At 48.1% G+C, this 14,659-nt stretch overlaps 3 protein-coding genes across 7 annotated transcripts; all 3 read left to right on the plus strand.

Moving 5' to 3' along the window:
• The first annotated feature begins 25 nt into the window (after positions 1-25).
• scly (selenocysteine lyase) lies at positions 26-3,532 on the plus strand. Of its 2 annotated transcripts, none has more exons than XM_049723289.2 (13): positions 26-180; positions 934-1,013; positions 1,078-1,187; positions 1,291-1,391; positions 1,454-1,604; positions 1,740-1,867; positions 2,005-2,160; positions 2,230-2,336; positions 2,454-2,490; positions 2,706-2,789; positions 2,893-2,992; positions 3,065-3,140; positions 3,239-3,532. In XM_049723289.2, the coding sequence occupies exons 2-13, from the start codon at positions 937-939 to the stop codon at positions 3,390-3,392; spliced, it is 1,281 nt and encodes a 426-aa protein (XP_049579246.1). In that variant the 5' UTR covers positions 26-180; positions 934-936; the 3' UTR covers positions 3,393-3,532. The 2 variants fall into 2 exon arrangements, with proteins under 2 accessions (XP_049579246.1, XP_049579253.1); XM_049723296.2 differs by having other exon boundaries at positions 28-180; positions 937-1,013.
• On the plus strand, positions 3,521-10,704 carry espnla (espin like a). The gene is made up of 12 exons (XM_049722848.2): positions 3,521-3,663; positions 3,734-4,009; positions 4,086-4,282; positions 4,344-4,530; positions 4,596-4,778; positions 4,986-5,117; positions 8,089-8,154; positions 8,221-8,314; positions 8,383-8,513; positions 8,576-8,740; positions 8,815-9,644; positions 9,729-10,704. Exons 1-12 carry the CDS (start codon positions 3,526-3,528, stop codon positions 10,273-10,275), a joined length of 2,946 nt encoding a protein of 981 aa, XP_049578805.1. The 5' UTR covers positions 3,521-3,525; the 3' UTR covers positions 10,276-10,704.
• A 499-nt stretch (positions 10,705-11,203) lies between these two features.
• Positions 11,204-14,546, plus strand: klhl30 (kelch-like family member 30). 4 transcript variants are annotated; one of them, XM_049723132.1, is made up of 9 exons: positions 11,208-11,367; positions 11,620-11,639; positions 11,731-12,453; positions 12,517-12,721; positions 12,800-12,886; positions 12,950-13,105; positions 13,184-13,372; positions 13,452-13,597; positions 13,671-14,546. In XM_049723132.1, exons 3-9 carry the CDS (start codon positions 11,773-11,775, stop codon positions 13,917-13,919), a joined length of 1,713 nt encoding a protein of 570 aa, XP_049579089.1. In that variant the 5' UTR covers positions 11,208-11,367; positions 11,620-11,639; positions 11,731-11,772; the 3' UTR covers positions 13,920-14,546. The 4 variants fall into 4 exon arrangements, with proteins under 4 accessions (XP_049579081.1, XP_049579086.1, XP_049579089.1 ...); XM_049723129.1 differs by having other exon boundaries at positions 11,207-11,367; positions 11,620-12,441; XM_049723128.1 differs by having other exon boundaries at positions 11,209-11,367; positions 11,620-12,453.
• Positions 14,547-14,659: the final 113 nt, after the last annotated feature.

Here is a 14,659-nt window from a genome sequence, read left to right on the forward strand (position 1 = left end):
ATTAAATTAATATGTGGTGGTAACAACGGAGCGACTGCGTTACTGATTTCATCAAACCTGGCAACCCGATAGGCGCAGCGTCTTCTGGTGTCCTCACTGCTTTCCCTTTACTAGCAGATGATTGACGCGAGTGAGACGCAATAAAACTATCCTCGGGACAACTTGACATCACTTGACAAGGTGAGAGATGAAGATGATCACCGAAATCTTTTAAATTATAAACATATTGTACTGCTATTGCATGGCTGTAATTATGCTAGCAGGTATAAGTAGAACTCGCGGCACGTCAGCAACTGTAGCGACCGGTGAAACTCGTTTAAAATATGACGTTTTTCGCTAATTAATTACTTGTGCCTTTTTTAAATCATATCTTAGCTTTATCCTTTAGATAGAACCATTGTGAAACTGAAAAAAAATATTTGTTTCAGTTTCACTATGGGTCATCATCAACGACTGTTCATGACACGTTTGATAAAAATAAAAAAAAACACGTATTTTCCATTTATCTGTAATGTAAACAAATTTTTAATATGCTTTTATGTTGACTCGTCGTTAAAATAATTGTTTCCTTTTATATTTTAATTTTTAGTGATATTTTGCCTCAACTTCCTCCCCTAAATGCATCTTGAACGGGGCGCGCTCGGATTACGTAACAGCGACGCACGCACGTTTACAGTCGCCATATTGGAGCAGTAAATATCGGGTTCTCTTATCGGGGTTCACCGATCGCCCCCCTTTTTATCGAGGTTTTATTTTCAGTGAAATTAAAGTTCCATATTAAAATAATAAAAATGACTCCAAAACAAAAATGTTTGTAATCTGTTTTAATTCAAATATCTCTTAACTCTATCATTTATTTTATCGATACAATAATGACTTCAGCTTTTTTTGCATCCATCACCGGATGGATACTGAAAAATGTTTCATCCCCAGAAGATGTCCAATCAATCCAATGGCGACACATTCCCAGGACACGGAAGAGAGTTCAGTAACCCTGAAAAGAGCCATGACAGGTAGGACTGTCAAAATCGTCATGTGTCGACCATAATGCTTATCTTAATTATCATACTTATTTAGAATATACATGGACTACAATGCTACGACCCCGGTGGGACCTGAAGTGATCCAGGCCACGTACGAGGCCATGCGGGACGCCTGGGGAAACCCGAGCAGCAGCTATGTTGCAGGTGAAGCTACTTTTCCCGAATATTTATTTTTATTGGAACAATTTCAAACTGTTTAGCTGAAGAACATTCAGGATTTCTACAAATTAATTTCAATTTCTTTAAGGCAAGAAAGCGCAGGCCATTATTAGTCAGTCCAGGGAGAACGTGGCGAGAATGGTTGGAGGCAACTCTGAGGAGATCGTTTTCACTTCTGGTGGAACTGAGGTAATATCAATCATTTCCCTACTGAGATCTAGAAAAAAATCGAATGATAAAAATCGTTCCAGGCCAACAACATGGTGCTGCACACCGCCATTAAGCATTTCTGGTGCCACCATTGTGGAGATGCTGGAATCCTTCCGCACATCATTACCTCCAATGTGGAGCACGACTCTGTTAAACTGGTGGCCGAGCATCTGAAGAAGGAAGGCAAAGCAGGTATGAGGATAGCAACAATGAAATAGAATTTGGAGTTTCAAAACTAAACTGCTCTTGGATTAAAGGGGAAATGGATTCCATGATTTTCACCTTCATTTTTTTTTCATTACAATTAAGAGATTTTTTCAATTGCAGATTTGACCTTTGTGCCGGTTTCCAAGGAGACGGGTCGCGTGGAGGCAGACGACGTGGTTGCAGCCCTTCGCCCCAATACCTGCCTGGTGTCCATCATGCTGGCCAACAATGAGACGGGCGTCATCATGGTAAAAAAAAGTTACACGAATGACACAAAAAAAGAACCCATGTCCAAAAATACACAGGAGGTCGGCCATTTTGCTTTCAAGCAGCGTTCCAAGAATTAAAAGTGGTAGCTAAGCGATTGTTTCTTTTCGTGTGTCAGCCCATCCGCGAGATCTCGCAGCGCATCCGGTCAGCGAAGCAACACGACGAGCGTGTGCGTGTCCTCATCCACACGGACGCCGCTCAAGCCCTGGGGAAGATCCCAGTGGACGTCAAGGACCTGGGTGTTGATTTCCTCACCATTGTGGGTCATAAGGTAGGCAGCATTTCTCATAAAAGCAGCTGATAATCAGTTTTGATTTGATGATTATGATTTTTTTAATAGTTTTACGGGCCCCGCATCGGTGCGCTGTTTGTAAACGGCCTCGGGGTGAAAACGCCACTCTTTCCCATGTTGTTTGGCGGCGGGCAGGAGAGGAACTTTCGACCTGGGTTTGTCATTTTTTTACTTTTTTTTTTCAATGAAAGTGTGCAAATATTTCTTAAATAACTACTGCAACATCAAAGTATTTTTTTTTAACTAACTTTTCTGTTTTTGTAACATGGCAGCACAGAAAACACACCAATGATTGCTGGACTGGGAAAGGTATGTTTTAAGGAATAATATTAATCATAATAATAATACAAACAATTCTGCCAACTTATTTTTTTATCTTCAGTATTGTTCATTCACTGCTGATTGCCAATGATTAATGATTGGCATATTTTCTTCAATTATGTGTATTTTTTTTTCTATGCGGCAATGTTGATATTTCTTATTACATGATTTTATATTTGTCACTTTTTTTTAATGTCTTCTAGGCTGCTGAATTGGTGACAGCTCGCCTCTCAGACGACGAGAGTCACATGCTGGATGTAAGGGAGTACCTGGAGGAACGTCTCAAGGTTAGTTTGAATACTAAATTCCGATTTGCTTTTAGAATGAGCAAACGACGATGACATTAAAAAAGTTTTGCCCTAAGTTAATTTTATTTGTGTGTGTTTACAGGTCGCTTTCAAGGACAAGCTGCACTTCAACAGCCATTTCCACGGTTCCGATCGTCTGCCTAACACTTGTAACGTGTCCATCCTGGGTCCGACCTTACAAGGTGTCCTATTGATCACCTTCTGAGCTGTGTAGAAACGAAACAAAAAAACAAACCAGTCTCGTTCTGCCTCAGGCTGGCGAGTTTTGTCCCACTGTAAGAAGTTGCTGGCCAGCGTGGGTGCCGCCTGCCACTCGGACCACGGAGACAGGTAACGTAGCTTTGTGGCTAGGCTAGTGAACAGCTAGAACATTTTTGCAATTTTCAAGACTCAATTAGAGGCCAACATTTTTTTTTACGGCTCACCAGGCCTTCCCCCATCCTCTTGAGCTGCGGCGTGGCCCCCGAGGTAGCTTCCAACGCCCTGCGGCTGAGCGTGGGCCGCAGGACCAGCAGAGAGGACGTGGACGTTGTCGTGGAAGACCTCCAGGAGGCCGTCAAGCGACTGGAGCGCAGCCAATAAAGCCTCGTGATCACAGGCAGGCAATCCGCAATGACTCTTGAATCAGCTCTATAGAAACAAAATCGTTTTATTTAAATGGAATAACAAGTCGTTGAATAAATATTATGCAATAAAACACGTAGGTGGTCTGTTTATGAAAATACGTATCATTGTCCTGCCACGGGTCAGCATGTGGTCAATCTTTCGTTACCTTTCCGAGCGGCTGGCTCGACTCCCCTCTGCACTCACGCCGGCCAGCTGGCCGCCTCTCAGGTGTCACTTTTCCACCAAGGTAGGCGGAGACAACGTTTACCCTACGAGAAGCTCCACGGGTCCCATAACTAACCATGGTTCTCCACCAGGCCATCCGAGCGGCCCGGGCGGGCGACGTGGACGCCTTACGGGAGCTGGCCACGCGTGGTCTTCTCTCGCACGCCGTGGACACTCAAGGCGCCGGACCGGCACACCACGCGGCTCGTTGCGGCCGCTTGGAGTGCCTCCGATTTCTAGTGAGTGAGCACGGCCTTCCGGCGGACGCCCGGGCCGCCAACGGGGCCACGCCGGCTCATGACGCGGCAGCCACGGGAAACGTCAGGGAGCTGAGGTGGCTTCTGGATGAGGCGGGATGCAACGTTGGGGTGAGCTACGATACATTGAAGCTTCTCGTGTGGTCTACTTTTCCATCTCGTAATATTTTTTTAATTGTTGTTGTAGGACCGGGATGCCGCCGGAGCCACGGCCCTTCACCTGGCCGCCCGCTTCGGCTGCGTGGAGGCGGTCCACTGGTTGATGTCCGTCGGCGGCTCCACGTTGGAAGAAGCGGAAACCGAATGCGGCGCCGTGGCAGCTCACTACGCCGCTTTCAACGGAGACCTCAGCTGCGTGGAGCTCCTCATTGGCCACGCGCCGCGGTCAGCATCAATTTTGGAAAACTGCTACGACATGAATGGAACATCTGTGTCATCATTTCAGGTGTGTGAGCCGGCAGATGTCTACAGGTGCCACACCGCTCTACTTGGCGTGCCAGGAGGGTCACGTGACCATTGCCGAGTACCTGGTAGAACGTTGCGGCGCAGACGTGCACGTGAGAGCGCACGACGGGATGAGCTGCCTGCACGCCGCCGCACACATGGGCCACGTCCACGTGGTGGCCTGGCTGGTGGGTAGAAGTCGAGGTAACATCCCACGTTCAAAATATCAACCATTTTTTTCTTGCCATGCCAGTTGAGCCACACCAGCGTGGAGCCATCCTGCCAGGACCGGGACGGTGCCACTGCGCTGCACTTTGCCGCCAGCAGGGGGCACGCTTGCGTCTTGGAGCGGCTGCTTTGCGCCGGGGCAAAGATCCTGAAGGATATGTGGGGTGGGACGCCGCTGCACGATGCTGCTGAAAACGGAGAGATCGAGGTTGGCCTTTACCCTTGTGCCCTTTTCAAATCTATCACCCAAATAATTTGGAACTAAATGTGGCAACACGGAAAAGAAGCATAAAAGATACTGAACTGGAAAACACCGCTAAAATACTCAGCTCTTCCAAAAAAAGCCTGAGGAGGGCACAATTGCTAATTAAAGAAAAATAAAATAGTAGCTGTAAATCATTTTTGCATATTTCAGTGCTGCAAACGGCTGCTGGCCAGCCAAGCCGACCCATCTGACAAAGATCTGGACGGGTTCACCCCTGCCCAGCTGGCCCACTACAACGGACACCAGCAGTGCGCCAGATACCTGCGAGCGAACGAGAAGCACGTAAGTTCTCTCTGCTTCAGCGCTGACCATCTGCTTCTTGGTGTGGTCGGCGGTGGCGGGGAGGGAGGAAGGGAGGCTTGTGGGGTAAAAGCAAAACATCTGGAAGCATCTCGCATCATTTTCTCCATTTGTGACACTGAGGTCACTCAGCTTTGTTGGCCGGGAAATGAAAGCGAGCGTTGGTGTTGCCTACAATTTGGACGAAGGAGGACTTTTGTTTCGGGGCTTCCATTGTGTCCCAACATTTCCAAACTGTTTTCTGCTAGCAAAAAAACAGCTTGACTTTTGAGTGCCCAAACTTTTTTTTTTGCTTTGACTTGCGTTCAAAAATGTGAGAAATGGGCGTTGTGCGGTGGCTGTGAACTCATCTCGCTTCTCAGCAAACAGAAGTTTGGCAGATAGTGAACAATTCATTTTTAAAAAAAAGAAGCTTCAAAGTGTTGAATGCCAATGCTAGTTGAAATTTTTGGCATTTACATAGAAAATTAAGAACATAACACAAGTTTAGAGAAGATCAAATAAAGTTCACGGATACTCTAAAGGTGCATTTTAGATTGATCCAGAAATTTCTACCCAAAATATCCCTTTATCTTTTTGTGATCTGTTATAAACGATCAAATTTATGTGGTAAAAAATAAGGATCAAGGGTTCCGTGGAATTCATTGCAACCGCAATTCCAACGTCCTTTTTTATAATGGTCTTGAATAATAAACAAAAAAAAGTTTAAAAGCCCCTCAGTTTGTGCCGCCGCGTCTTGGTGATTTACGACCCCGCCCCCCCGGAAAAGCGATCAAAGGGCGGCGTAGTAATCAGGGAATGCTGTCCGCAGACAGACCTTAAAGCCTCCCAGGTGTCTCGGCGGACCACCCGCACCACCAACGGGAGCCGGCGATAAGTTAAGAAGAAGCAGATCGAGATCCGTGCCTCGCCACCCCCAGAACAATGGCGGGGTAATTAGCGCCGGGCGAGGGCTCCTATCAGCTTTCCCCCCCGCTCCTCTCAGGTGGAAGGCCCCGAATAAACTGAAGCGAGCTGTGTTACGAGATCCACGGGGCTCTGGTTTCACGCTTTTCACCGCCTGGAACCGGCAACTTAATCCAACTAAGGAGCAAGATTCAAGAAAGACTCTTGAGTTGGAGCCTCCTATTACTGAAGATCACCTGAGCTTTAATTACATCTCTCCAGGTGTCTTCGGGCTCTTTGCGTGAAAGAGGGCTGGTTTATTTGTCGCCTAGACGGGTTGCGGTTGAAAGAAGGAAATGAACTGAGCAATGAATGGCCACTAGAGGGCGCAGTTGATTCAGGCCCAATGAGTTTGCCAACTTCCTGTCAATACATCTGCTCATTTAAGTAAAAAAGTTGATTAAAGGAGGAAAGTTGGATTGGTGGCAAAATTAGAAATTTTATTGAATTTAAACAATTTGGCAGAAATATCTAGCAAAACCAGTGGTTTCATCCCAACTAGTTCGCTGCCTAGACGGGCAGCTGGAGAATTTGATATCGGCCGAATCGGTAAATAAGAAAGTAAAGAAATGGAGACAGAATAAATTGGGAGCAGCCAACCACAAGTGTTACAGACCCGACTAGTTGGTGGCTTGTTGTTGTTGTTGTTGAAGCATCCAGGCGTGACGGTGTCATTTGTCTTTCCACTCCCGTCAAGTCCAGAGCGGCGGTGGAAAAAAAAAAAAAAAAATCAGGAGGATGCCACGGGATAAAATATCTCTTTTCGAAAGCTTCCGTTGATACCCGCTCCGTGCCAGCGCTCCTTTCGCATTAGCTACATTAGCGGCCACCCAATCCTTCCCCACCTTGAATTATTCACGCCGTCCTCCACCGGCTTTATTGTTGACGGGCCCTCGGCCACAACGCAGACGGCGCCGGTGTTGAAGCAGCCGTGCCGCTGCCACATCTTCAACGAGCAGCGATGCTGAACCGCTGACGTCAAGGTCGGTCCATTTCGTGCTCTCCTAACTTCTTTAAGCATATTGAAACACAATTTATGGAGCAACTCGTGTCGACAGATCATTTCGCAATAGTCATGTATTCTTTATCCTCTGCAAAGATATTACGACGTCAGGGATCACCGTAGTGGTTCACATAGTTGTCATTTGGACTCAGTGCCCCCTTGTGATTGATTTTCGATCCGTCCGGAGAAATGGACTACCGGGAAAGCCGAGGTTGCGAACTCCCGATGTGTCGTGATCGGGGTCTTTGCGTGAGTGCGGAGCAGCTGAGAGGTGGCGTTGATGAAAACCAAATGCTGGCTGCCACTGGGTCCAATTAAAGGCTCGCACAGAGACGTTGAACTGTTACGAGAAGGGTCACCCAGGAAGCACCACCTCCTCCTCTTCCTCTTCTTCCTCCTCCCTTCTTCTTCTTGTTTATCTCTTGGGGATTGCGCAACTTCGGGGAAGCCGTAGCGCCGCGTGAGAGGAAGCGGCGAGGACCAGCCCCCTCGGTTTTTGGACTTTGATGTGGAGTCGCCGATGCGCTCGCAAGGCGGAACGTGATACGGCGGAGCACATGAGGACAATTTTTCAACACAACCGCCATGCATGCTTTTCCTTTAGGTCTTGTCATCTGAGAATGATTTTTTTTTTTTTTCCTTCTCGTTGTTCATTCATCATATCAAGAGTTTTGTTTGTTGTCGATGTGTCAAGATAATTAAAAGCAAAAACGACATGCATTTTGTTAGGGAGTTTCCTCTTGGTGGAGGGATGAAGACATTTTTTTTGGAAGTGCCTGTAAAGGGAAAATAAATACAATATGGCTTGTAAATTTGACACATGACTGAGAAGAGTGTTTACAACTAGGCCAAATTGAACGATTAAAAAAAAAAAAAAATCAAGAACGTATAGAAAAGGATTTAATTTTGTGGAAAAAAAATCAAGCCGCTCTCTCCATTCTCAAATATATCCCAGTAGTCCTCACTTTTTCATTTATTTATTTTATTTTTTTCTGATACAACCAGGCCGCCGAACCATCAGCACAGGAAGACGACACAAAAACGGCCGTGACCATCATGGACACCTTAAAGGTTGTTTGTCATCTGCAAACTTTGAAGAAACCCTCAAAATAACATCACCTCTTCTTCTCAAATCAGCAACCCGAAACAGAGGAGACGGCGGCGGCCAGGTACCCTCTGCCTTCCAAGAGCATCGTCCCGCACATTGAGAAAATCCAAACGGCCACTTCTGGTAAGTTCATCAAAGGTTCAGCGAATATGAGGAGCTGACGAGACGCCAAAGATAATTTGCGTGTTCAGTGATTAAAGGTTTACATCAGCCAAAGAGGTCGCCGCCCGACCTCCTCGCCGACAGGAAGCTCCTCGGCGACATGAAGCCCATCATGTCACTCAAGCAGTCGTCCATTTCGGGCGTTTTCACCGGACAAGCCGTAAGTCCAACCGCCTCCATTTTAGATTCCATTTACACAAGTATTTGAATTTCCCGCCGCAGAGCAAGATGGTGGTGTTGCCCGCCGAGGAGGCCAACCTGGCGGACATGGACTACCTGGTGCCCAGCCACGACGAGAAGGGCCAGCCCATCGCCGAGTGGAAGCGGCAGGTGATGGTGAGGCAGCTTCAGGCTCGGCTGTTGGATGAGGAGGACCAAAGTTGGAAGGTAGGAAGACCTTATGAGAGATTTAAATATTTGAAAATCATTCGCTTGTCTTAACTGAGGGTTATCTGCTCAAGGAGAACGGTCGGAGCTTGTCCAAAGTCAACTGGCGCTACTCGCAGGCCCACAACGCCATCCTGGGCCCGTCGGGCGAGCTCCTGACCGAGCACGACCTGGTTTACCTGGAGCAGCAGATCGCCAGCGTGACTCTCCGCCGCCACGCCGGCGAGGGCTACGAGTTGGAGCTGGCGCGGCTGGCCGACGAGCTGCGCCACATCCTGCCGGCGCCCATCGTCAACATCAGCGCCCACGCTCAGTTCGCCGACCCGGCCGGACGTCCGCCGCTACTGCCCGGCTGGTGCGGTCGAATCTCGGGCATCGTCAAGAGCATGTCTCTCCTCATGAGCGACCTCGCCGAGCAGCCTCACTGCAAAATGCCCGACAGCCAGCTGGCCAGCGTCTTCTCGCAGGCGCCTGACCGGCAAGCCTCCACCAGGGGGCGCCGCCAGAGGATCGAGGACGAGATCCAGCGCTTTGGCGTGTCCGTGAGGACGCTCAAGTCTAATTTTGAGACGCAGGACGAGCCCGCGGAGGAGGAAGAGGTCTTCTCCGCCTTAACTCCAGAACCGGATCCCGAGAAGAAGCCCTTGGAAGTGGTCGAGAACACCAGCCTCAGGAAGGAGCGCATCGTGGTGCTCTTCCTGGGACATTGGAAGAAATCGGCCTACGCCGTCACGCTCAAGAGCAAAGAAGCCGCCGAGAGGAAGAAGAGCATCGAGGAGAGCAGTCGGGACAAGATGATGAACAGCTCCTTGGGCCACTTTTTTAAGCAGAGGAGCGCTGTCAACAAGATGCTGGGCAACTGGAGGAAGATGATCTCCAGCGTGCCTTCACGACAGATACGACGGTAGGCCCGGGAATTGTGTCATTACCAACGAAATCAAATCCAACATTGAGACTCAGAAACTTCTTTTTGGATGATTTCTTTTAGGCTCCACAGACAGCAGACCCTCTACTCCCCGGAGCAGTTCCTCCCACGGATGGACGGCGTGGCGATGGAGTACGACAAGCTGACCCTGGACCTTTTCATGCTGGGCTACTTCCACATCCTCGAGCTGGACTTGCCGGTGGATGAGCGCAAGATGAGGCACCTGTTGTGCTTTGAGGTCTTTGACCACGTGGGCAGCTTCCCCTGGGAGCTGGTGCGTGACTTCCACAAGGCTGTCATCCAGGATATCGAAGCCGGCGACCGCGAGTGGATGGACGGCTTCGAAGATCTTAAGCTCAAGTTTTTCGGCGAGGCGACAGCCAGGTCTGAGGAGGGCAAACCCGAGGCGGAGACTAAAGTGGAGACACGCCAGCTTCCGGAGATTCGACCGCTCCCTAAAGTCATCGTGCAGACCCCCACCCCGGATGAGAACTCGCTCCACGCCGGGACCGACATCTCCTCGTTCAGCAACGAGGAGATATGCCAATACATCGACCGGAGCTTTGCCTTTTGGAAGGAGAAGGAAGCGGAAATTTTCGATTTTGAGTAGTTCCTCGAGTTTTTATAATTCACACGATACATTCGATCTAGAATTGTAGCCATCTTTCTCGAGGGCGTCATCCAAACCGAGGTATTGCGAAACTCCTGATGGGTGATAAATTCCAGACGCACCAAAAACTTTTCTCCTCCAAAACACAAACACAACACTTATAAAGCATATACAATATTCTGAACCCACAAGTGCTACAATCGGAGTTACTGAAAATATTCTAAAAAAAAAAAACGCCTAATTGTGAGATTCAAACCAAAATGGCCATGCGATTTCTTATTGATGCCACCAGATGGCGCCAAATCAATTTTTATACATTAAACATGGGTTTGGACTTTTTGCTTTCTATGTTGCAATGAAAAAAGTTTTTTGTTATTGAACCTAATCTAGAAGCTTGCGTGCTTACACTTAATTTAGCAGATTGTTTTTCATGGTATGGCGGCTCGGTGGCGCACTGGGTAGCACGTCCGCCTCACAGTTAGGAGGGTGCGGGTTCGATTCCACCTCCGGCCCTCCCTGTGCGGAGTTTGCATGTTCTCCCCGAGCCCGCGTGGGTTTTCTCCGGGCACTCCGGTTTCCTCCCACATCCCAAAAACATGCTTGGTAGGCCGATTGATCACTCCAAATTGTCCCTAGGTGTGAGTGCGAGTGCGAATGGTTGTTTGTCTCTGTGTGCCCTGCGATTGGCTGGCAACCAGTTCAGGGTGTCCCCCGCCTACTGCCCGATGACGGCTGGGATAGGCTCCGGCACGCCCGCGACCCCCGTGGGGACTAAGCGGTTCAGAAAATGGATGGATGGATGGATGTTTTTCATGGTGAGAGGAAATAAATGAGTCAAAGTGCACATAAGCTAGCTGGGCTCCTCTTATTGGTCATATGAGCTTGCCCTACAATGTGTGTGTGTGTATGTGTGTGATAGCAGCTGCATGTTATTTCGAATGTGACTTCAGCCTTCAGCGTCACTTGTCAGTAGGAGCCCAAAATAACACAAAGGCAGCACAACACGGTGACTGGGCATAACGTTCCCACTTCTCTTTTCCATGTTGATCCACAAGCAAAAAGTCGGGACCTATCGAAGGATGAGTCGCCCCGGTGAGTCTATTTACCATTTTACTAATGAGGTTTTAATTCACATTGAAGCCTGAGTTTGTTTTTTAATGGTGGTGTTGACACAACCAGGTGGAGTCACATGTCGGGGATACACTATAAAACTTATTTTTTAAAAATTGATGAGAAATGGAAGAAACCATGTTTGCTTTAATCTGGTTGTCACCGATAGCTAACATATAGCTAAAAGAAATTAGCATAGATGTTCTGGTAACAATATAATTGTTTAATTTTCAGGTGAATGACTTGGTGCTTCTGTGAGTTCCTTCTTCTTCCTTTATTGACTTGCCGTTGAAAATGGTACGCAACGTGGACGACCTTGACTTCTGCCTGCCGTCGCACCCGCAGACCATCCTGGATGGCCTCCGTACCCTGTGCTCTCAGCCCAAGATGGTGGACGTAACGCTGAGCGCCGGAGGTCGTGACTTCCCGTGCCACCGCGGTGTCCTGGCCCTCTGCAGTGGCTTCTTCAGCTCCATGTTCTCCGGGGATTTCACCGAGAGCATTGCGGCCCGCGTGGAGCTCCAAGAAGTGGACCCGGAAATACTGGGCTGCTTGTTGGACTTTGCCTACACGGGAAAACTGACCATCAACCAGAGTAACGTGGAGGGCCTGATCCGGACCTCCAGTAGGTTGCAGTTCCAGACGGTCCGTGCCGTGTGCACACGTTACCTCCAACACCAGATCGACGCGACCAACTGCTTGGGGATCCTGGAGTTTGGAGAAATCCACGGCTGCCCTGAGGTGGTGGCCAAGGCACGGGCTTTCCTCTTAGAGAACTTTGAGGCTGTTCAGCTGAGCGAGGAGTTCCTACTCCAGGAGAAAGACCGCTTGGTCTCCTGCCTGAGCCATGATGGCCTGCAGATCCGATGCGAGCACGCTCGGGTGGAAGCCGTTCTTAGGTGGGTCGGGCATCGGCGGGAAGCTCGGTTGGACCACATGCCGGAGCTGCTGGGCCTGTGCAGACTGGAGCTGCTTGACCCGGACTACCTGAAGGGGACGCTGTTGCAGGATGCTCTGGTGCAGGCCTCGGACGGCTGCAGGGAGGCCGTGGAGAAGGTCCACATAGAGGTTCGGAAATATTTATTTGAAATTTTAATCAGTTATTTATTTATTTATTTATTTATCGTTCAGAAGATGCACTTGGCGCCGAAGTGCATGACTCACGTGGACGGTCAGAGTCCACAGCCCAATCTGCAGGAGGTCCTCTTCGTCATGGGGGGTCGCTCCCTGGACGACGACTCCGACGATGACTCGGACGACGAGGATGGCGAGCGAGCCAGAGCGAGAGAGCGCAGAGCTCCGCTTAAAAACTGTGCCTTCTATAACACCAAGACAAGTACAAACAATCCTCAACTCAATATTTCCTTCCATTTATGTGTCCTAATACTTTTGCTCATATTTATTGTCTTTCTAGAACAGTGGCATGAGCTTCCAAATTTCCCCAATCCAAACAAATGGGGCTTCTCCATGGTGTCGTTGAATAATGACGTCTACGTCACAGGTGAAGCTTTCACTGTTTGCCCGTCAGCCATTTTGAGGCTCAAACAAAATGTCTCCCCCACAGGAGGCTCTCGGGGCTCCAACACCAACACCTGGTCCACCACGGAGACATGGAAGTACATCACCAAGGAAGGACGCTGGGTCACGGTGGCGCCCATGCTCAGACCTCGCACCAATCACTCATCAGCCACGCTTAACGGAGAAATCTACGTCATTGGAGGCAAGAGAGAACTTCAGCTAACTTAAGTGTCCCAATACTTTTGACAACAAAGCTGTCCAACCATGCTCTTATTTCCAGGTACGACATTAGCTCGGGTAGAAGTGGAGCGTTACGACCCGTACCACGACACATGGACCTCCACGTGTCCCGCCGTGAAGTACATGACCAATTTCACGTGTACGGCGTGCCAGGGGAAGCTCTACGTGATTGGCTCCTGCGCCGTCAAGTACAACGCCTTGACCATGCAGTGCTACAACCCCGTCATAGGTGAGGACACGTCAAAGGGGTTTTACTATGTCCTAATACTTTTGTCCATTAGTGCTTGAAGTTCTTTTTTTTGTCCTAGATAGCTGGATGAATATCTGCTCGCCATTCATCCCCAAGTACCTTTCGTCTCCTCGCTCGGTGTGCATGGAAGGAAACATCTACCTGCTGGCCGACAACACCAAGAAAGTTTACTCCTACGACCCCGACGCTAATTTGTGGCAGAAGGTGCCATTTTTTTTCCTGATGGTGAAGCTCCGCTATGAAATTGCGATGATCTCATTAGAAACTTCTTTTGTAGATCCAACTGCTCCACATGCTTCATGAGAACGGCGGCCTGGTGTCACTGGATGGGAGGTTGTATGTGACGGGCGGTCACTGGAAAGGGATGGAAGGCGATTACGGCGTGGAGGTGGAGGTGTACAACCGAGCCTCGGACACCTGGGAGGTGGAGGGCTTCCTGCCCAGACTCTGGTTCTTCAGCGGCGTCTCCACCATTTTCCTCGACCCCACCAACTGGCCTCGGGTCTTCCCCGCCGACACCACGTAGGTGATGTCACATGATGTGCTGGACATGTTTGAATGCAAAAAAAAAAAAACATCTAGCTATTGTGTTCAAAAGAATTTGCGCACAATTTTACAGAAAATACAAGAATTGCTATTTTTGGGAAAAAAATAATATTAGAGAAGTAACATTTTTTGAGAAAGAAGTCACAGTTGTGAGAATAAATAAGCTTCAGTCGTACAAGAAGGTATTTTTTTTTAAATATGCATTTTTAAAATAAAGAAATGTGAGGGGAGGTAAGGCAAAACAATTTTTTTAAAATTTTTAAAACGGTTAGGTTTTTCTTGTAGTATAAACTTTTGGAAAATAAATCTCTAGAAATAAGCTTTTTGTTTTACAAGATTGCCTTTTAAAATATTTTATTTTTTTATTTATTTAATATTTTAACTTAATATTACTGTATACCGTTATGACTTTAGTATTGTAAAATACAATTGTACTTTTTTCTCTTAAAATGACTTGAAAAATAACTTTTTAAATAATTCTGCCTTCTAATTCTGAAAAGACTAGATGGTGCTTTTTGATAAACCACGCGTTTATTCTCATCTGACTGTGATTTTATTCTGGTTGTGTTCTTATGTTTTGATTGAGGAATAAAATAATAAAATGGCATCACCTGGTATTGTGATCATTAACCCTTGAGGAATCCAGTCCTCGCTGAGGCTACCAGGGAAATAGTCAAACAACACTCAGTTTCCTTGGCAACGACCCCCACCCAGGACTTG

The sequence above is a fragment of the Syngnathus scovelli genome, chromosome 10 (genome assembly GCF_024217435.2).
Source record: "Syngnathus scovelli strain Florida chromosome 10, RoL_Ssco_1.2, whole genome shotgun sequence".
Taxonomy (NCBI): domain Eukaryota; kingdom Metazoa; phylum Chordata; class Actinopteri; order Syngnathiformes; family Syngnathidae; genus Syngnathus; species Syngnathus scovelli.